Source organism: Felis catus, chromosome A2 (genome assembly GCF_018350175.1).
Source record: "Felis catus isolate Fca126 chromosome A2, F.catus_Fca126_mat1.0, whole genome shotgun sequence".
NCBI lineage: Eukaryota > Metazoa > Chordata > Mammalia > Carnivora > Felidae > Felis > Felis catus.
The window spans coordinates 25,276,243-25,299,357 of NC_058369.1; the positions used below are offsets into that span (position 1 = coordinate 25,276,243).

The following is a 23,115-nucleotide window of genomic DNA, read 5'->3' on the forward strand; positions in this document are numbered from 1 at the left end:
ACACACACACACACACGTACATATAGATACACACACAGGTAGGGGTGCCTGGGTGGCTCAGTCGGTTAAGTGTCAACTTCAGCTCAGGTCATATCACAGTTTGTGAGTTTGAGCCCCACATCGGGCTCTCTTCTGTCAGCATAGAGCCAGCTTCAGATCCCCTGTCCCCATCTCTCTCTGCTCCTCCCCCACTTGCTGTCTCCTTCTCTCTCTCAAAATAAATAAACTTAAAAAAAAAAAAAAAAACCCTCATGTTCACTTAAACATCTTCCCTTAATATTCTCTACTAAGCAACATCTCATCCACACCTCACTTTAAAACTACCAGACTTAGGGGCACCTTGGTGGCTCAGTCAACTAAGCATCTGGCTTCAGCTCAGATCATGATCTCATGGTTTATGAGTTCAAACCCTACATCGGGGTCTCTGCTGTCAGCCCAGAACCTGCTTCAGATTCTCTATCCCCCTCTCTCTCTGCCCCTCCCCCACTCACACTATCTCTCTCTCTAAAATACACATTTTTTTAGAAATCTTAAAACTACCAGACTTAAAAGCAACAAAACTTACTCAGAAGGTAAATCATCAGGTGGAAAGATTTAGGCCTTCTCTAATAAATGCATAATAAAACAAGTATAAGGTACACCCAAAATAACAATGAGTAAATGAGGATTATAAATGTCCATATTTTCCAGGATGTGAAAAATGAGCACACTTATTCCTCTGATAACAGACTGCCAACCAAAGACTAAGCACTTGCTATGGGGCTCGGTGCAAAGTGAAATGTTTTAAAGACAGTATCTTATTAAGTCTCAAAACAATGTGGGGGATAAACTGTTAACCCATTCTACAAATGAAGAAAATTGCCCAAGGTCATAAATGACAGCAAATGGCAGAGATGGGATTTGAAAACCAAATCTTCCCTCTTCCCAAACACAATTCTTTGTCATTATACAGGACAAGCTGGCAAACAAGCATGCAGTAAGACCTACAAAACTTTCCCCGTGGGGGACATATGCCAAGCGAACTAACCAAAATGGCAAAGGGGGCAGGCAGGAAACCAGACTGCACGACCATGTTCAAGCAGCTTGATAATGGCAAAATTTTGGAAATGGCACAAATGCTTCATCAATGGGGCTAAAGGGCCAGCAAAGGGCCAGCACACAACATGAAAGTATTATATGGCCAGTGGCAGTGACATGTCTGTGAACTGTATCAATACATGGAAATGTCTTCAGAAAACAAATTTACCTAACTTGAAGGGATACATGCACCCTGATGTTTATGGCCGCATTATCAACAATAGCCAAATTATGGAAACACCCCAAGTGTCCATCAACTGATGAATGGATAAAGAAGATGAATGTATATGTGTGTATATATATAATGGCATACTACTCAGCCATAAAAAGGAATGAAACCTTGCCATTTACAGCAAAGTAGATGGAGTTAGTGGAGGGTATTATGCTAAGCAAAATAAGTCATCTGAGAAAGACAAATACCATATGATTTCACTCACATGTGGAATTTAAGAAACAAAACAAATGATCATTGGGAAAAAAGGGAGAGAGAAAGCAAACCAAAAAACAGACTCTTAACTATAGAGAACAAACTGATGGTTACCAGAGGGGAGATGGGTGGGGGATGGGTGAAATAGGTGATAGGGATTAAGGAGGGCACTTGTGATGAGCACAGGCTGTTGTATGAAGTGTTGAATCACTAAATTTTACACCTGAAACTAAAAACAAAAACAAAGTTAAAAAAAACAAATTTAAGTAAATTATAAGTAAATTTAAGTCAAAAATAACCATAAAAAATAAATTCAGGGGCACCTGGGTGGCGCAGTCGGTTAAGCGTCCGACTTCAGCCAGGTCACGATCTCGCGGTCCGGGAGTTCGAGCTCCGTGTCGGGCTCTGGGCTGATGGCTCCGAGCCTGGAGCCTGTTTCCGATTCTGTGTCTCCCTCTCTCTCTGCCCCTCCCCCGTTCATGCTCTGTCTCTCTCTGTCCCAAAAATAAATAAATGTTGAAAAAAAAAATTAAAAAAAAAATAATAAATTCAGTTCTTATAACCCTGCAGCAAGATGCATTTGTGTGTTCAAGAGTGGAAGAACCACATTTAGTGTTCATTAAGCCCTGTTTTTTTCCCCCCACTAGATTGAAGTTACTGATTTGTAAAGGTAACCCAAGGAAACCCTGCCTCAAAATCCTATGATTCAGAATGTCCTTCTCTTCTGGATCCAAAGAAGTAAAGTTTTTATATAAAAATAAAGGAATAGCTCCACTAATTTTAAACCTCTCCCTCGTTTAGGCATTTATTTTCTTTTTTTATTTTAGAAAGAGAGAGAGAGAGAGAGAGAAAGTACAAGCAGGGGAGAGGAACAGAGGGAGAGAATCTTAATCAGGCTCTATGCCTAGTGCTAAGCCCAATATCGGGCTCGATCCCACAATCATGAGATCATGACCTGGGCCAAAATCAAGAGTCAGATACTTAACTGACCGAGCCACCGAGGTGCCCCTATTTTTACTTTCTTATTGAAGTATAGTTGACATGCTAGGCATTCTTATTTTTAAATCAGATTAACCAAACCTCCTAAGCCCAGACCTCATGAAATTTTTGTTAGCCATTTAGTGAATTTATTTAAGACCAAATATGTTTGCAAATGGAACATTATTTGTTACCATTTGGTTTGCACTCATCTGAGGCCACACTCTCAGAATCTTACTCTTTTATAACACATTTGAAAATTTAACGCTATTTAAGATAACATAACTCCATGGGGGCTGGAAGAGAGAAGTTTAAGAGTGTCTGAATGGGGACACCTGGGTGGCTTAGCCACTTGAGTATCCGGATTTGAGATAGGTCATGATCTCACAATTTGTGAGTTCAAGCCCCACATCAGGTTCTCTGCAGTCAGTGCAGAGCCTGCTTCAGATCCTCTGTCCCCCTCTGTGCCCCTCCCCTTCTCATGCTCTCTCTCAAAAATAAATAAACATTAAAAAAAAAAAAGTGTATGAACATAAGCCAATATGGAGGTTTATGCCCCAAATGCAATTTTTATAGGATCTCATTCCCCGAAGAGGAGCAGGATAGGCCCACATGGTTCTTCATTACACTCTCTCTAGTTTGCCAGGTGGGCCCAGCACATCTCCAGCCAGGCCACAGACATTCCCTGACACTGTCTGCACATCACTCCTTTGGACCCTCCAATGGCTTCCTGTATAACCGATCACCTCAGGCGAACAGCAGCACAATTAAAGAGCATCCAAACTAACTGCTGCATCTTTTAAGATGGACAAGAAAGTGGGCCAAAGTCTGTGCTATCTGATCTGCATTAGGGAAAGAAAATCATTTTCCTCTGCTCAGCAAGCATGTCCTCTGCCTGGGCAGATCCCGCATCAGTCTTCATTCCAAGGTTCCTTTTTCCCTGTCCTTATCAACCTACACATCCTGTCCATGTTCCTGTCTCGCTCTCTACTTAGAATGACTTAACTATTGTCCCTCAAACATAAAGAATCACTGGGCTCCATGTGCACCTGGCCCCAAGCCAAAGCTTCCCCCCCCCCCCCAGTATGGCAACGTCCGCCTCCAAGGGCAAGCTGTCCAACATGGTAGCCTCTAGCCATGTGTAGCTATTTAAATGTAATTTGAGTAAAATTTAAAATTCAGTTCCTCAGTTACACTAGCCACATTTCAAGTGCTCAATAGCCACAAGTGATTAATAGTTACTGAACTGCATAGTGCAGAGAAAAAAACATGTCCATCACCACAGAAAGTTCTACTAGACAGCACTGGGCTAAGAGGTTTCAGCACTCACCCACCTGCCTCTGCAGTTCCAGGTGTCATTCTCTCACAGGTGGACAACTTTTCCTAGCTGTCACCAGGCACCATCTGTCACCTCATCTGACACCAAGGTGACAGCTCAGTTTCACCTGGGCAGGTTTTTGGGGTTTTTTTTAGTGTTTATTTAGAGACAGAGAGAGAAAGAGAGCAAGAGCAGTTTCCGTGCTGTCAGTGCAGAGCCCGATGCCCAATCTCACCAACCGTGAGATCATGACCTGAGCTGAGATCAAGAGTCAGACAACTGACTGAGCTACCCAGGCACCGCCATTTTTTACAGCATATTTATTTATTTATTTTGAGAGAGAGAGAGAGAGAGAGAGAATGCACATGTGGGCAGGGGAGGGGCAGAGAGAGAGGGAGAGAGAGAATTCCAAGCAGGTTCCATGCCGTTAGCACAGAGCCGGATGCAGGGCTCAATGCCACGAACCACGAGATCATGACCTGAGCAGAACTCAAGAGTATAGCAGGCTTAACCAACTGAGCCACCCAGGCACCCCTGGGCAGTTTTTTGTTGTTGTTGTTGTTTTAGACCTAGTAAGATGAACATTTCCATGAGTTTACACATTTATCAATGTTTACATTTGTGTATCCACCACCACACTCAGCACACCAAACAGTTCCATCATACCCCCCAAAATTCCCTGGGACAACCCCTTTGTAGTCAAATCCTGCATCCACACCAAAAACCCTGGCAACCACTGATCTGGCAGCTTCCTAAAAAAAAACCTCAGATTCCTGGCCTTCTCCTGAAACTCTCACTTAAGCAGGTCTGGGATTTCCCCCCCTCCCCCCCTCCCAAAATGTTCCTTAGGTGATTCTGATATTCAGCCAGGTTTGGGAACTTCTGGGGTAAACTCCGAATCCTAGTTTAATCTAATTATCTGCAGAGAGCTCTCTGGTATCTAGACTTGCTCTCTTCCCACCCCCATTAGCTGCTCTGCTGCACATGGCAGACATCCATCGCAGGCTGGGTGATCGGAAGGCAGGGTGAGCTAGGCTGCTGGGGGCACGGGCAGGGTAAGAACCCTGTGACTCTGGTTTCTGGCAGAGAGAGGCCTTTCCGAGTCACGTGGCCTGCCATCCTAATCCCTTCCTGGCTCTTTGTGCCATGGAATCCTCATCTGGAAAAAAAAAAGGAACCACATCAGAAATAATTGCCTACCTCCAAGGTTCTCTGGGAAGCGATGATTCAGATAATATGTTCAAAGGCACTGAGCAGCCATGACAAAAGGTACCCTGTCCTGGATACATCATCACCACACAGGGCTACCTTTGGATGGAACTCTCCTTACTTTGACTATTTATCTGATGGATGTGGGGGATCAGGATGCAAATTACAATAAAATTGCAGGCATAGAAAATTAAAAAAAAAAAAGTCAAACTGCTTTCTCCTCCTAAATTCATGATCCCGAGGGCTAGGTGCCAAATTCCATTTTTAAAGGGGAATTCGGAAGAGTCAACATCATCCCAGAAAATGTCCTCTGCTCAGAAAGTAAGCAATTATTACAAAGAGGGTCAACACTTGAGCGTAGCCACTCTGTCCAGCTTGCCTCGGCTCTGCTGAGGATTCCTGGAAAACACTTTGAAAAGTTTAAGATGATCAAAGGAAAAGCATGGCCAACACAAGAAATGCTATCACTTAACATCGCATGTTTATTTAGCCCCACCAAGCCAAAGAGAGAAGATTGTTTGAAAGGGAGAGAATGCCTGCTTAATCAACTAAAAATGCATTCATTACTATGCTATTCACCGTGGCTTTCCTGAAATCAGACACTTTTGCCCCTAGACCATAAGATTGAAGCGATTTGAAATGAAAATATTTCCTGTCCACTGCTTGCCAGTTTCTAGCCCCAGAGTGATATAACAGATGACATCCAGTACAATAAATGCTTTTATTAACCATAAATTTGAGACTGCTTTAGGGATTTGAAGTGTTGGGTTTCATGCTGAAAAAATGTAATGTTATCCACAGACCATCAGTGAGTAACAAAAACAGAGGCACAGGTTATGCTACTTTGATCAAATTATGGCAAAAAAAAAAAAAAAATCGTCTTTTGCATTTAAAATAGTAGTTGCATTCAGGGCATATCTTTCCAGGAGCACCACAATAGTTAAATCATATGTCTTGGAGAGTTTAATAGAAATTCATCCTGAATGCAGATTTATAGAACCAGCAGCTTCTGTTAAACAGGAAGTTGAAAAGTGTTATAAGGCTAAGTGAGCTGAGAAATTCAAATACTAAAATGGGACCCCTAAATCAGGGTCTGTCAACCTCAGCACTACTGACACCTTGGGCTGGGTAAGTTTTTACTGGGGAGGGCCGGCCTGTGCATTTCAGGGTGTTTGGCCAGCATCCCTGGCCCCTACCCACAAAAAGCCAGTAGCAAACCTCTTCCCCATTGTGACAACCAAAATGTCTCCAGAGAGTCTCCAAATCACCCCCAATTGAGAACTATTGCTCTAAATCAAATTCTAGGCCTGCTTATTAGCAAATGCTGCCTGATTTCTCTTTATCCAAAGTACGGGTTTGAGCCCTCGGAGTCTCGCGGCCTCAGCTCTCTGCCCCAGTGCCTCCCTCTTCACAGAAATGGTGAGCCCCGAGTGATTTCTGAAAATCAGAAGCACTCTGCACCCCCTCTCCCACCGAAACCAGAGGCAGCACAGCCATGGAAACAAGAACGCTCTCCCCTGTGACCACAGCCCACCAGCCTCAGCAAAGGCAAACCGCCACCCCCTCCTGAGGCACACCCTGGCCGGGCCTTTGTGTCCAGCGCATTCCAGCACAGGAGCCGGGCCCTGGGCTGGGCTGCACCGCATCCCTGCCGGCCTCCAGACTGCTGCTTTCTGGCCTTTTACTGTCAGGCCAAGGAGGGGACTAGGGACCTGGTGCCAGAAAAGAAAATGAAAAGCAAAGTTGAACCTCTGCGGCCCATTCTCTGCATGCTGAATGTCCCACTATTACAACTCGGCATGACATTTCACGGCCAGCAGGGGAGGAGGCCCGGTCCTGAAAGCTGAACAAACGCCGGGCACACAGGCCCGCCTGCGCCCTCCCCGTCTCCCCGGACTTATGAATAAAAGATGGAGGGTTTGTCTCTGCGGCTTTCCCGGTACCCTGTAAGAATAACAACTGGTCACTTTCTGACGTTTTAACTTACTTTGAAAAATAATCAATATTAACTTTACACGTCTTTTACCTTACACGCCCTGACATCTGGGGTAAGGACAAAGAAAAGAAAGAAAAGCCATGTAATTAGGGAGAAGATAGTAATTCACGTTAAACTAATGGAACGGTCTGTGAGGGACTCCAATAAAATAATTTAGACACTAGGCAATCACAGAACCAAAGGGCTGGAAACTGACTTTGAGGACATGTTTTGAGTGAAGTGACCTTTACTGGAAATAAAGTTCAATGTTTTCTTAGCACAAAGGAAAGTAATGGCTGAATTTTGGTGTGAGGATGCATTCAACCGTAAACCTGCCTGAGCCAAATAGAGGTTTTAATAGGAACTCAGTTCCCAGTCGCTGAGGGCGATATCTACAACTGTTTGCAACAAGCCTGTGTGAATAGCAAAAGCCTTAAACATTCTCCAGACACCACACTCCTGAGAGCACAGTTGATTTCAAATAGTCTTTAAGCAAAGAGATTACATGACACCCTGCATTTTGGACTCTCAGCAAAGTAAAAGGGAAGCCTTAATGTAAAGCACCAGCTTTTTATTGTTTTTAAAATTTTTTTTAAGTTTATTCATCTTTTTTGAGAAACAGAGAACGAGCCAGTGGGGGAGGGGCAGAGAGAGAGAGAGACACACACACACACACACACACACACACAGAATTTGAAGCAGGCTCCAGGCTCTGAGCTGTCAGCATACAGCCCAATGCGGGGCTCGAACTCAGGAACCGGGAGATCATGACCTGAGTTGAAGTCAGCCGCTTCACCGACTGAGCCACCCAGGTGCCCCGGCATCGCTTTTTTAAAAAAGACAATACAAGACTGAACTGCGTTAAACCATTGGAAAGGTCTCTGTGGGCAACAATTTCAAGTAGAAAAACCAAAGTTTGCTCATCGCTGCAACTCCACCCATATTTGTAACCTATTGATATGTAACATATCAACGTCCCCATATCACCTTTACAGGGATCTTGCCAAAATATTTAACTTGACCCTAATCATGAGGAAACAATCAGAAATCTAACTGGGACTGTCCACACCACAAGTAACCCTGACCCTTCAGAATGTGTGTGTTACAAAGGACCAAAGAAATAGGTGAAAGGACTGTCCTCAATTAAAGGAGACAGGATGTCTGTGTCTATGTAAAAGCAATGAATGATCCTCGTCTGAATCTGGAATGTGATTCAGAAAGAAATCACGAAGGACTCTATGTAAGACAACTGAGGGACGTGTGGCAAGGAACTAGTGAGTCTAGGCAAAGGGGAAATAGGTGTTCATTCTACCATGCTTTCAACCTTTCTATAGCCTTGAAAATTTTCAGAATTCAAAATGCAGGAGGGAAAGTAAAGAGAAGCCCAGGCACTAGTGACTGGCCCACCTACACAGCAACAATTTAATCTTCCTGTTTAGTTTCAGAAAATTTATGCCCGAAATATTACTAATGTTTTTTATAGGAAAATTACATAAAGTCGTCACACAGCATAGATCCAGAATAAAGATAAAAATTTAAAAACATAACATGACTTACTAGTCACTTCACTGGGCAAGGGGGGTGGAGATGTGCACACAGCAGACATTTAAGACATTCAAGACGTTCATGTTTCTACTTTTAAAAAAGTCATAGGTCCTTTAAAATCTGTTTTATGCCTTTCCCTAAAACTCTCCTGCAATTTATCATTCTCTTTCTGCTCATGTCAGAAAGCCTACTAATTTAAAAACTTCTTAGAACAGTTCTTTAAAACCCCCCACTTTCCGTCCAAAGTCTCTCCCATTATCCACCCTCATCTTTCTTTAATGAGATAAAAGCAATAATTACACTCGTCTTGACCAACTCCAAAACTATGCACTTAAAAAAAAAAAAAAAAAAAAAAGAAGTGTGACCCTTTAAGTAAAAAGGAAGAAAGCTCAGTAAATGGGAAATGTGCTCAAGTGAAAAGATGTGGGGGTAGAATTTCTGTCTGCTAAGGACTTCAAAACCCAGGCAGAACAATGAGAGAGGCAGCCTTATGAGGGACCTGGGTGACTGTCACCTTGGGCGAGTCAGACACTGGGAACCAAAGCACGGCTCCCTCCCGCCGCCCCGAAGCAGCCTTGGGGCAGCACAACCAGATGTTACATTTTCTCTGCTTAATTTCAGTAAAACTCCATGACCTCTTTCTCAAATTAAAAAGGCAATGCTATTTTTTTAAGCCACAGGAGCTATCTTTAGTGAAGCCTTCTAAGGATTTCATTAATTCATAGCCAGCCAACCAGGACCTTTCCCACAGTCTCCCACAAAAAAGCCCGGGAAGTCACTGACTGCTTGGCTGGATCTGAATATGAGCAGAGGTAAGATCAGAAATATCTAGTTCCTCCCACAGGGAGGCAAGCCATGAAAATCAAAGCAGAGCAAAAACTCATTACCACAGCTGGCCGGCAAACCCACAGCCCTGGAAAGAAGGCAAAGAGCATCTTTGATTCTGGATGGACCGTCTGGTGACTTCAGAAAATGAAACGTGTTCACAACCAGAGGGGATGAAACAGAAAGAGACCTGTACCTCTGTTAAAAAGACAGGGTTTTCATACCAGCTGGGGGCTGCTGCCTGGGAGTGAGAAACATTTCATCCACGTCATTTCATAAAGTCCAAAACCAGGATGCATCGTTAGCACTGGGTGGTAACTTTTTACATTTTTTTTTTTTTTAATCCACAGTGCAGTGTAAACTGTGTGGTCCAAACATCCTCTCTGGAGGCAACCAACACTTTACAAAGTGGGATCCCCATCCAATACCGGCCCGATCGCCACCTCAGTCATCCGGCAGCCCAGCAATTGGCCAGGATGGGCACATGGTGCCAATAATCCATGATGTGAATAAGTGGAGCATATTTTATGCTAACTCTCAGCACCTAATGCCACATGATGCACTAATGTTGAGGAAAAGAAACTACAGAACTTCCGAGGAAATCTGTATGACAATCGCTCGCCTTCTGTGCCACCTGGTCAGAGAGACCGCCTGAGATCATCTGCTTGTGCCACCATCACTCTCCTGGCTGATTTTAATTTCCTGAAGAGCACTTGGTCATTCAAGGAACAAGCAGGAGAAACCTACGATGTGCCGGCCACTGATCTCCTGCTGCAGCACGAACAAAACAGATACGGGCCCAGCCCTCATGCAGCTGACCCCGAGGTGGGGGAGACAGACAGAAAACACCATGTGTGTCTCATTGTGAAAAGTTCTGTGGAGAAAAGCAAAGTAAGGAAAAGAGGGCAGGTTGCTATTTTAAACAGGGTGGTCAGGTTGGTATTGTTGTTCTACTTGTCTCTATGTTCCAGAAACCAGTTGCAGTTCATAGAAAATACCAAATACTCACTGAATAAAGAAATGGTCACTGAGGGTCACTCTTATCAAACCACTCATCTGCTGGAGAAACCTGCCAAGCCTCATCATTCTTGACAGGTGCACACAGGCAAAATTCAAGGCACCACAGAATCCTGTCCCCACCCCATCCCCCAGCTTTGCCACTTCTTTCTTTCAGCCACACTTTCCTTTCAAAGGATCCCCCCACCTCCTGGATGCACTCACAGACAGGGCCTGCCTCCTTCGGCCATCCAATCCCTTCTTCTAAGCCTCCTAGGAACCATCCAAATGAAGTTTCTTCTTCATAAACAAATCAAGTTTCCACTTTTTCTTCAATGCATCACTGCAAAAGGCTGGATGCATTCTTACTCAATCTGGAGGCATGATGGGGTGGGTCTGAGTTTACTAAATGCATGCTTTCTGGCACAGGTGATGTTCACATGGGGAGGCTGAAGGAGGAAAACACAGTGTGGAGAAGCCTCAGAAAGGTGAGCCTCTTCCAAAGCAGGGGAAACTGAGGCAGAGCAAGAGATCAGAGTTACATGGGCTAAAAAGCCAGATTTCCAAAGGTGGGTGCCAAGCAGTGCCTCGGGCACTGGCACATCATTACCCAGCTTCTCACACTGGCAACTGCATAAGCTGGAATGTTCTAGGATAAGAAGCAGCAGAAACTGTGGTTCATGTTTCTCTGGGAGGAGTGGGGAGGTGCAGAGAGTTCCCTGTACCTTGGAATCCTTCCTGCACCTCCCCGTCTCTAGGCCCCAATCCCTTTTTCTTGCAGCCTCAGCTGGGTGGGGAGCCACTGCAGACAGGGGGACCTGACCTGGTCCTACCATCTTTGTCCTTTCCCTGGAAAACATAAGTAACTACAGAACCACACTGAGACTTGACACAGAGTAGCTACTCAAAAAAACCCTGTCTTGCCTCCTCACTCCATGTAAGTCTTCTTGAACTTCAGATATTGAGCAGTTACAATAACTCCTAACCATGTGAATGCTTGTGTCCTAGCCAGAGCGACCTTGAGAGGAAGGCAGAGATAAACTGTCACTTAGCAGGGACCACACTTGCTAGGGCTGAACACTCCTGCATTGGTCTGGATTGCATTGCATTTTCCTCTGATGAAAGGCGGGGAGGGGGGGGGGGCGGTATTGGGGGGGCATTTCAGGAGAGGAAAAACCAGAAATCACCTGGACAGAATAAAATCACAGAGAAAGGGTTTTTAAACCATATGGACTGTCTCAGGAAAATGTACTTCTTCGTTCCAAGGAAACCTTCCCTCTATCCCCATCTCAGAACAGAAGTCTGGGGCCACAGCCAGCATTTTTTAAAGGGTGACCATTCACTGGGGGGCGGGGGGGGGCGGAATCTACAAAACTGAGAAATGAAAAAAAAAACTGACAAATGAGAACACTTGGAAAAACTCCTAGTTTTTAAGGGAATGAAGTACTTTTTAAATCTAAAAAAGGTTATATTTAAAGCCTAATCCCTTGCGATTGCAAAAGGATTCATTTGAAGTATTCATTTAATGTGTGAAATGTAAATATCCACTCAAACATTTAATTAATGCTATCAATTTCCATTCCCTTTCAAAGTTGCTGCTTCAGTTTTGTAGGACATCTCTGATAAGTTCAAGCAAGCTTTCCTACAATGTAGTAATTTTAATTAAAAAAGCTTCATGATTAATGTCTATTAGTTCAGGTTTGGAATGAAGGAACATACAGTAAAATTACAATTTATAAAATTTCCAATACTTGCAGTCTACTGCCCTTTCAACTCTTAAAGTACCAGCTTTATGCAAATAAGACATTTTACCGTTAGGTTTACTATAAAATAAATGCTTCTTAAAAGCACACAGTAGTTTTTTAATGGAGTTAGTTTCCATTCATGCTATTAAATCAGACAATTTATAGGCCAACTTCCGTTTTAGAAGAGAATTACATGTGTGTTCACATCACATCTTTATTTTGTCATCCACCCAGTGATTTGTTGAGGACAGCTGGTACCTATTAAGTCCCCCCTTTAAATGTTGTAGCCTTAATTAGCTACATCCACCTTCCCCCAACATTTCCAAACAAGGAACCAAAGAAAAGAGAAGCCGTTTTTATCACAGATGCTTTGAACAATGGAGTTGCAAATGTTAAAATAATAGTCTCCATTAGAAACTAGCTAGTTATTCCTTAGTTAGGCCCCTCACAAAGACAGGGTATAGACAGGGTTTAAATCTTCTGCCTGTGTTACTTCGGTAATTTTTAGTTTCACGCCTGGTGTTATTAAACTTTCTCAAGAAACTGCTTGGGAAAGGTTGAGGGACAGTCTCTCCAGAGGCTTTTTTGGTATTATTCAGCTACAAACTTATTACTTTGACTTCTGAGCACATGAAACCAGCAGACAGAATCTGCAAGTAGAGAATAAGCCTGGCATGGTTTTCTATGAAGACATCATGCTCTTCCCAGATAATGAAGTTTCCAACTCACACAACGAGAAATCCACTTGACTGTATGCCTGTAACCTGCCACACTAGATAAAAACTCTTTGATTTGGTTACAATTTTGGCTTCCCTTCTTAAAAACAAACAAACAAACCAAAAAGTACCCTATTCTGTACTCAGAACTTGAAGTGCGAATTGTGTCAACAAGCTACATTTCCAGCAAGATAAGGAGCTTCTCTAGCATTTCCCCCTTAGGTTTGGTTTCTTCTTAGAGATGTGCCCCCGCTTTAATCTGCAGTAAGACTATCTGTTTCAATAGGATGTGCTCACTCCTGGGTTTGTGTCTTTTCAATCAGCCGGTGGCCCTGCCGGGTTTAGAGTGGCAGAGAGGAAGTGGCCTGTGGTTAAACAGAGGAAATACCAAGGCATTTTAATAGAGCAAATAGTCTCTTTACTTCCCACAGGGAAGAGCTTCAAAGGCCCCGGGGCCCTGGAGGAGACAATGTGTTGTGGGGCCATCAGTCACCTAATCGTGTGTCAGGACCATTCAGAATGTCCCAGCAGCCAAGACAAACACTGCCCAGAAGGACATTGCCTCCCACAGGATGAGCAAGCCAGGCTGCTGGGAGATGGGGCCCGTGGCACCAGCACAGACAGGCCCCCTGGGCTTGCTGAGGGGCAGGGGAACCTCCAAATCTGGGGGAGACGTGAAACAGAAAAGGTCTCAGCTACCAGGGTAGGGGGCAGGAGAGAGGTCTCCTGCAAGGGCACTGTCCTCCACCCCAGCCTGTCAAGCTTCTAGGGGTACCTGAGCCCTTGCCTCTCCGCCCATACTCTTATAAACTGAGGAGTTGGGGGTGGGGGCGAGCTTCCTGAAGCCTAAAAACTCATCCCTCAGAGGTAAAGGCAGTAAGAAACGAAAAAGTACAATTAATTGCTGATGGGGTGGCCCCAGCAGCAGCAGACATCTGCTGGGCATGGTGTGTGAAAAGCTCAGGGACCAATAAGGGGAAAAGAGGGTCTAAAAGCTTAAACACACACACACACACACACACACACACACACACACACACACACACACACACACACACATTTTAGGCCAAATGAAGCATGAAAAATACTCAACTTAAAATAAAGACTTAGGAAAGCATTAGCAGTTCTTTCCTTTGTAGGGACGCTGTAAGGTTTGAACTGCAGAGAATACGATTTGGATCCTACCCTACTCTTTCCTAAGACTGTTTTCCAGACAAGCCCAGCTGTTCTGGGGAGGAACCCATGGAAGTCAGGGTCCCCTTCACTCGTGACCTCCCCTTCAACCCCAGGCTAAAGGCACCCACCCAAACCAGGGTGACCTGCCCAGCTGCCTCCCCAGGATCCCCTTAGCCAGCCTGACCCTTCTCACTGGTCGGGGGCTCTGACAGTCTCCACTTCCTCTCTAAGTCCAGAGAAGTACTTTAAAGTCAAACTGATTTTAAATGTTTAGAATGTGGCTTCTCTCTCCCTCATCTGGCCTGGGGAAGCCTGGTCTTCTAAAAGCAATGGCTCTCATCATTGAGAGTGCATCAGAAGAACTGAACCCCCATCTCACTCCCATTCTGGAGGCATTATCTTTGAATCTGCCTTTTAACAAGCTCCCAAGGCAATCCTGATAGTGGAAGCTCCCGGACTTCACTTTGAGAAATTGTGTTCAGCGGGAAAGGGTCCACAGCCGGTACTTACTTGCTGTTCTCATCCACCCAGCTGTATCCCCTTGTTAATAACTAGCACAATGCCCCAGGCACTGCAGGGGCTCTGGGGGGGTCGAAGGGATGGATGGGGGAGGGGAGACAAGGGAGGGCGGTTCAAGAAAGGTGGACTTGGGCTGACAGAATTCCCAATTAACATGGCAAGACAAGCCGGAGGGAAGCATTGCAGTTCTTATAAAAATGTCTCTCTGAAAAATGTGTCAACCAGGGCTGAGTCATTTTTAACGAAGAATTCTGTAAGAGACACAAGAGCATGTACAACATGGAAGACATGGCCGCAAGACAGGCCGACCAGATGCAGGCTGGGGAGCCATGAGCTGCAAGTGAATGAAAACGCATCCAATTCAGAATCAAATAAACATGCCTGGGCCCACAGCCAAGGAGAGTTCTTGGATTGGACTTTTATCAGGACCTAAATTTTAACCAGCTGGAACTTCTTTTCCAAGTACCACCCTATTCCTTCCTACCTTTCGAAATGAAGTTATTTGCCTTAAATGGGAAACTTGCACTTCATTGTAAAGATGATGCCAGCATTCTGGCTTCCTGAATTCCTGAAGGAGCAGGCTTTTTGCAGGCTAGACATTTGTTTCAGAGATAAAAGACCAGAGAAGATGTACCTCACCTAGCCAGGAAGGCATTCTTGTTCCCTCCTTCTCCACTGCAGAAAATGCCACTAAATAAAAACCTGTGGAAGCTGATGCCTAATTCTTTGTTCCATAAATGCTTTTCAAACAACCAGCAAGACGGGGGGGGGGGGGGGGGGGGGGGGACCTCAAAGCAACTGATTGACATAAAGTTACCCATCACAAACACAATCATTCCACTATCAAGAAACAAGAGTTAAGGTCCAGTGTAAATGAGGATGCTAGCCCCTCAGGAAGTTTTAGAAATTGTTACTTCTTTGGGAAAACTATTTATTACTCTAATAGTTTACCTGCCAAGGGCCCTAAGAGATTTTTTTTTTAAGCAGTTGAGGAAGTGTGCCCACAACTCATTTCTAAAACACTGAGCTGTGTTCAAGATGGTATCAGCCCCTTAATTGTCCCACTAATAATGGGGAGGTTGTGAAATCTGACCACTTAAACCAGGCCGGCTCCTCAGAGAGGTGTGTTAGCAGAGCTCCTGTGGGTTAGCTGGCTGCGGTCTACCTTGCAAGTCCTGGGAAAATACACATTCCTGCAGGGGCAAGAGTTCGTGGAACAAATGCTCCATGGAGATCAAGGGGGTCATTTGCTCAGTTCCTCGGCAGCACCCAGATCCTGCCCCTCCTTCAGAGCTCATTTTTCCACCCTGGTGTCCCCTTCTCAGGTTCCATGTGACCTAGACCCACAGGAAACTGTCTCCTGTTTGCCTCACACACAATCGACCCTTCTTGTATGTCTGCATGGCCCCAACTAGACTGTAAGCAACCTCATAACTGAGACCAACATCTATGGGCTAAACACCACTATCTGGTAGGGGGCTCAGACATGAATCAAATGCCCAAGTCACTGTTCACCAGTATTCACTGGCCAGTCCTCTGACAGAGCAACTTCTGGAAGAACTGATGCAGGGAGGTGGGGGCAGGGAAGGCTTCCTGCAGGAAGTGCTGCTCGAGCAGAGAAGGGACGCTGAGGGGTAAAGAAAAGGAACACAGACAGGAACAGCATGTGCAAAAGCGTGCTAAGGAGAGGACCCTGGGGCTCAGTGCTCTCATCTCTCCAATCCACTTCCTAAAATATATCACTTAATACAGGATTTAACAGGAAGGCTGCAGAGTCTAATTGGGCTCAGCCAAGACTTACAGGGCTCCAGGCTTTGAGGCCACTAAGATGAAGTATCTAGTTAAGGAAAACCATCCTAAGACACAGATGTGAACAAATATTGAGATGGTAGTCTGGTGGGAACCAAAGTGCAAGGACCTGCATGAGAAAGCAAACCAAGGGGAGTGGCATTTAGGGAGGTCTTCCCTGCGGTGGCATCACCTGAGCTGAGTCTTTGGCCAGGGGGAAGGCATCCTAGGAGCAGAGAAAGTATGCTTCAGCAGCTTTACGCTGGCACAAAAGTTAGGGAGCAGGCTGGAAAGGTGGGCTTGCAAGACAGGTAGGCAAGGGGGGTTGGGGAGAGCTGGTGGCTCCATCAGATGTACCAAAAGGCAAGTCCAGGAGGGAAGCAGCCATGTATCAGGTTGGAAAGAATGTAGAATCTGAGAGATGGTCCAGAGACTTCCATGCTCATTCAAGAAGGAATGAAAATGACCCAAGGAGAGGATTAGTGGGACCAAAGTAAAAGCTGTTGAGAAGGTCACTCCCAACTAGGAATTGTGGTGGGAGAAAAGAGGCCAGCCTGAGTGTAAGCCTGCTGGACCAGGGGCCACTATTAACTTGTGGAGAATGCACAGTTAGGAGACAAACACATTCCCACAGGCAGAGAGAACAAAACCGCCAGCCTGGCTCTTTTAGGTCACTATTATACCCAAAGCATTAAGACTTCACAAGTTTTGTGCACTGACACATAAAGCCACCTAGACAATGCAGAAACACAGCAATTAGGACTGATCCACCTGTGCTGTCATATGAAAACTCAGAATAAAATGCATGTGATGCTCCTACAGTTCTTCAAAAGCCAAAATACCTGTTTAGACCCAAAAAGTTTAGCAGGATCTTGGGCACCTGGGGGCTCAGTCGGATAAGCATCCGACTCTTGATTTTGGCTCAGGTCATGATCTCACAGTTGAGTTCGAGCCCAGCATCAGGCTCTGCACTGTGTCCTTGTGGAGCCTGCTGGGAAATCTCTCTCCCTCTCTCTCTGCCCTTACCCCATTCACACACTCTCTCAAAATAAATAAATAAACTTAAAAAAAAAATTTAAGTTTATCAGGATCAGTAAGTCAATATGAGACAGCCTTAAGGAAAACTTTTTTATCTACATACTGGGAAAAACTCGGTATCTTAAAATATAATAATAGTGATATTTTACTAAAGTGGGACAGAGTACGAAAAGGTGATGTTTTACCCAAAAAGGAAGGCTATATTCACTATGATGTGGTGGAAGAGTGTATTATAGCTGTCTATAGCGAAGCTATTGGGTTTGAAGACATCCCATCTGCTGCCTCATACTTGGTTTTCTGCACTGCGTTTCTCTGAATGTGGGGCAAAAGAACTGAAAGCAATAGCCTAAGATCCTAAAAGGGTGCTAGGCCTGGACTGCTCTGAAGCCATTCAGAACATCCCAGAAGAGGTGGCACAACGTTGTTCTAAGTAAATGACCCATCTCTCAGAGAAACAGTGCTGAGATAACTAGGAAATCTCCATCTATTCCCATTTTCCAAGTGAAGAAACTGGAGCCCCGAAGCACAGACAAGGTCATGTTCGTGGCTGCCTATGTCCTCTCCACATGTCTGAATGCCTTGAGTGCCCTGACGCCAGGCCGCCCTGGCTTCAGTGGGAGGTGAGAGGCAGACAGATGCACTCTCCCTGTTCTGGTGCCGCCCAAACCCAGAAACCCTGGTGGGGACATGGGAACTCAGCATCCCCGCGCACACAGCCTACCACCCCACGCCCGCCACCGGGACAGCATCAAAGTGGTCGGTTACTGGGGGAAGTCTCCAAGCACAAGGCGAAATCTGTGCACCTCTCTAGTCTCCTCTGGGGCTCCTGACCGAGGTGATAAACTCATGCCTCCCTCTGGTCTAGAAAAATATCCGCAGGTCAAGCTGGGGACGGGGAGAGGGGGTGTAGGTCATCCGTGAGACCATTCTCTAGACGAAGGACGACGAGCAAAATTTCCCAGCAAGTCAGGAGTCGGGGCTGGGGTGAAAGTGGGGTAAGACTGCACAGCCTAGAAGGAACAATGCGGCCACGAGAGGGGGCGCATCCCTCCCCTGCGCTCTGGGTCCCTTCTCTGGCAGTCCTGGGCCTTTGCAGAGTTGTGAACCGGAGGTCCGCGGGAAGACCCCCACTGCCGGGTCCAAAGCGCCCCAGTTCGGACAGCTCGGAGGATCCCAGACCCGGGGCGAAGGAGGTACCGGTCCGGGAACAAAGGGTGGGGCGCCCTTCTCCCGCCCGCCGCGGGACGCCCTTCTCACCCGCCCTCTGGGAGCCGGACCCCAGCCAGTGACCGCGCCTCATTAGCAACACAAAGCCGGGGGTCGGGCGGCCCCTTTCATCCGGGCCGGGGCTGGCGGACGTGCACCCCGGGAGGGAAAGAAGGGCGGGAGCAGCGGGGATCCCAGCCCTGCCGCTAACTCTGCGAAGGGCAGGCACGTCTGCACCGGCTCAGCTGCCCGCGAGCACCTGTGCGCACCGCGCCCGCCGCGCTTTTGGGGACGGCGAGAAGTTTCTCCTTACCCTCCAGCCGCAGGTGTCGGCGCCCCGCGCTCTGCTGGAGCCGCCCGCGGCCACGGCCAGCTGCGAGCCGTTAAGGCAAGCGTTGACCGTGAAGAAGACGGAGCAGAGCTGCAGCCACGGGGCCATGGCCGTGCGCTTGTCCAGCCCTACCTACTCTGCACCCCGGCTGCCTGCCTCTGGCCAGCCCCAAGTGGGCGGTGGCGCCGGCGGCGGCGGCGGAGCTGGCCCCATCAACGAGCATGCGCCGCCCTCCCGAATCCTGCCCCTTCCCTCAGGGCCCCGCCCCCAGCCTCCACTTTCGCGTCCTGGCCCCGCCCCTCTAGCCCAGCCCTCCCTTTGGCCCCACCCCACTCTGTAGTCCACGCCCCCTACGGCCACACCCCGAGCCTCCACCCAGAAGCCCGAAGCTGCAGTTTTTTTCCCTTCACCTGACAGGTCTGTTTTTTAATCCAAAGGATTTGTCCAAGTGACGCCTGCGCCCAGCAAAAACTCGGAAAAATACCAAGAATGTAATAATAATGGTTCTAGTAATAATTTAACCAGCGCCTATTTGCCAGGCCTCTTTTTTGTTTTTAATGTTTATTTATTTTTGAGAGACAGAGAGACAGAGAATCCAAAATAGGCTCCACACAGTCAGCACAGATGCCAGGCTTCTTCTTTAATCCTTCCAACCACACTGGTAAGTGTCACTATTGTTCTCTCACTTTGGGGGGGCACAGTAAAGTTAGGGCAATGTGATGGTTAGAAAAATCCTGGCTGGGACCTCCAACAAATGACTCGCTCTCTCCATGCTACTGTTCCTGCAAACTGAAATAACAAAAGTATGCTAATTTGGGGAGGATTGTACTGGTTAGCACATAGCAAGGGCTCAATAAATGCTACAATCTATCATTGACTGGCAGAAGGACACCCAGCTGGTACCCACCTGAGATTCAAATCCAAATCTGACAAAAGCAATACTCTTAGTCACTACGTTTGTCAAACTTACATTGTGAAACAGGTGGTGTCTCTGTTTGGAAGAGGAAGCTGAGGCTCAGAGAAGTGGAGAAGCCAAGGTCATATGACTTTTCACCACAAGCCCCTTCCCACTTTCACTTGTGTCTGTGCACCTGAATCCCACCACTTCACTCTCCTCCACTGCCCCACCCCTCATCTAGGCCCCCACCTCCTCCTCCACAATTGCTTCCTAAGGGCTAAATTGCCTGCTTCCACTTTTGTCTCAGTATATAATGCATCTCTCTACCTGAAATCAGATCACTGACATCTGATTTAAAATCCTCCAGGGTGGCATTTATTCAATGGCCATTTACCATTAAATCCATACTGACCTCCTCTTCCCCTACGTTATCTCTTCCCACTCTGCCTTCACCACCTGGCTCCAGCAGTGTGGATCTGCTAACTCAACTGCATCTTGGGCTTCTTGTCCCAGCAAACTCTCACCTCTGTCTTTCCAACAAGGCATCCTCCTCTACTTGACTTTCTCCTTCTAGGGCCCATAATCCCCTTCTTCTCCTCGTCTGTCTGGCCTAAATGTGGTGACAGCTCAGTTGCTGCTAACACTGGGTTCCTGCAGTTTCCCTCATGGCTCCACACACCCTGCCCATACCTTGTATTTAAACTCCCTGTGGAGACAGAGGCGGCCCCAGCTTTGCATGCTACCCCCGTGGAGAAGGAAGACTCTTCTCAGTACAGCTAGCAGAAGTCCTGGGCACTGGCTCTGACAAGACCACTTTGGAACCAGGGAGCAGAGCTAGCTTCATCTGAACCCCAGAGGCTGGAAGTGAAAAACAACGGTTGTGCAAAGAAAAACTGGCATTGTTGCCAGAGAAAGCGAGGATGGGTACCGTGTTCACCAAACAACAGCGTCCACCACAAGCCCCAGGTGCTGAGACTTCTGTCCATGTGCACTACTGGACAGAAATGTTTTCTTTTTTATCTCGCTGCCAGGATATTCAGGAATTCAGCCAGACCCAGTGAGGGCAAGAACCACAACTTCTTTGGTCAACCAGAAGAACCAGGATCCACAGAAGGTTGCCTACAAAGTAGCCTTCTCTGAATAGACCTCACACAGCATGTTGCTTCTCTGGGGGGAACTGTTGGTTCAGTGCTCTGCTCCCTTCCAGACCTCTGCCCACCTCCCTGACACTCTTGGTACTTCTCTCTGGGTCGTTCCCAACTCCTATAGCAGGGGATCTTAGAGGTCTGGGCATGAATATCAGGAGCGCCAGGGGCTGAGACAAGGCCAGGACCACATGGGTGTCAATGAAACACCATGGAAACCATGAGGCTGCCTGCTCCTTAAGCTCCTTAATGTGTATGACATTCCAGCCTAGATAAGCTTCATAATTTATTAACCAATCACCTGCTGAGGGACTTGTCTTATAATCAGTGATTCAAAAATATCCTCACACATTTAACTCGATACATCCATTCACCTATTTTCTTAAGATACATTCCTAGAATCAGAATTGCTGGATTATACACATTTAAAATTGCCTCGCCTGGGTGGCGCAGTCGGTTAAGCGTCCGACTTCAGCCAGGTCACGATCTCGCGGTCCGTGAGTTCGAGCCCCGCGTCGGGCTCTGGGCTGATGGCTCAGAGCCTGGAGCCTGTTTCTGATTCTGTGTCTCCCTCTCTCTCTGCCCCTCCCCCGTTCATGCTCTGTCTCTCTCTGCCCCAAAAATAAATTAAAAAAAAACGTTGAAAAAAAATTTTTTTTAATTGCCAAACTGCTCAATATCTACTGCAAGCTTAACTGCTTTTCTGATTCATAGTGAGGCCATGTTCCCAAGTATTTAGTGGCCCTTTGCATTTCTTCTTTGTTCCAGGGTTGGACTCTAGGAAAGGCAGCAGTACTTGGAGCTTATGACCAAGGGAGAGACTTTAGGAGGGCGCTGGGGAGAGGAAAGTGTTTCTTCTTGGGCTTTACTCACATCACCATATGATTGAGTAAACAGGGAAGGCAGAGCAACACTCTTGCTCCCTTTCCAGTCTACACACACACACACACACACACACACACATACACACCACCTCCCAGCTCACTGCCCAGCCTGGCAACTGACAGCCTCTGAAAACATGCTGCAGAGTGCAGAGTGCTCCAACTTTTCTAAAGGAGTACAGAGGACACAAGAAAGAAAAGGCCTAAATGTCCATTCCAAACCTTGTTAGAATGACATCCCTCAGGACCAAGGATTGAGAGGCCCTCCTATTTACCTTCTAGGGAGGCCATACGCCAGTTGGGGGTAGGGGGTGGGTGGTAGGGGAGGGGAGAACCACATACATCAAAGGGTCAAATTTGGTCAGGAAATAAAGGTAGTAAATTGTCATTTGGCAACATCCTCCCCATTCTGGTCTTCTCCATTGATTCCTTGCCTCTCATTCCCCCCCCCCCTTTTTTTAAAGAACATTTTATTTTTTATTTTTTTAATTTTTTAAAGTTTATTTATTTAAAGAGAGAGAGAACAGGAGAGGGGCACAGAGACAGGAGAGAGAGAGAATCTCAAGCAGGCTCCCACTGGAGCTGTCAGTGCTGAGCCCAATGCAGGGCTCCAACCCGTGAACTGTGAGATCATGACCTGAGCAGAAATCAAGAGTTGGACGCTCAACCGACTGAGCCACCCAGACGCCCCCTTCATCCCCTCTTTTTACCCAGGACCCTTCAGAATATTTGTGAGACTGTAAGAAGTGAATCTCTGTACTGAGAGCTGAGATAAAATGAGGGGGCTGGGCCTCTACATGGCCTCCATGGACCATACCGTCCTCCAGACTACAGTGGAGCCCAGCTGTGTACGTAGGTGACCAGAGGATGAAGCCCTCCTCAAATACAACATATGGGCTCATGTACCACAGCCAAGATTGCCTGTGGCCCAGTCACAATTTCAGCCATCCCTCACCACCCCTGACTGATCCACCTCTCCTGCCTCCACTGCCTGGCTCTCTGCCTGGTCCACATTAGTGGGCAAGAAACTGATGCTGCCTCCATTCCAGTTTGGAATGAAGCTGGAGATTAAACAGATTAAATCATCTTTAAGCTGTTGGTGAAATGTAAATATATTTCCCCAATTTACCTAAAACCTAACCAGATAAGAAAAACCCTTAATATAAAGACTGGATTTTGTTAGGAGTCAAATTATCCCCTGAAACATAAGAAAGGGTAAAGTGATGATAGAAATAATTTGAATCCTGGAATCATTTTTAGCAGAGAAAAACTAAAGACAGTTTTAATAAGCAGTGGTTAGAATCACTGAGCCAAGCTTCAAT

General features: G+C 46.4%; 1 protein-coding gene across 2 annotated transcripts in view; it reads right to left on the reverse strand.

Moving 5' to 3' along the window:
- The window catches only part of IL17RD (interleukin 17 receptor D), a 71,992-nt gene extending 52,924 nt beyond the window's left edge, over window positions 1–19,068 (reverse strand). Inside the window, exon 1 of one of the 2 annotated variants that reach the window (XM_019823191.2) lies at window positions 18,852–19,068. In XM_019823191.2, coding sequence (XP_019678750.1) covers window positions 18,852–18,977 — 126 coding nt within the window. In that variant the 5' untranslated portion in view covers window positions 18,978–19,068. The remainder of the gene's footprint in view (window positions 1–18,851) is intronic. The other variant, XM_019823182.3, reaches the window with a different exon arrangement.
- Window positions 19,069–23,115: the final 4,047 nt, after the last annotated feature.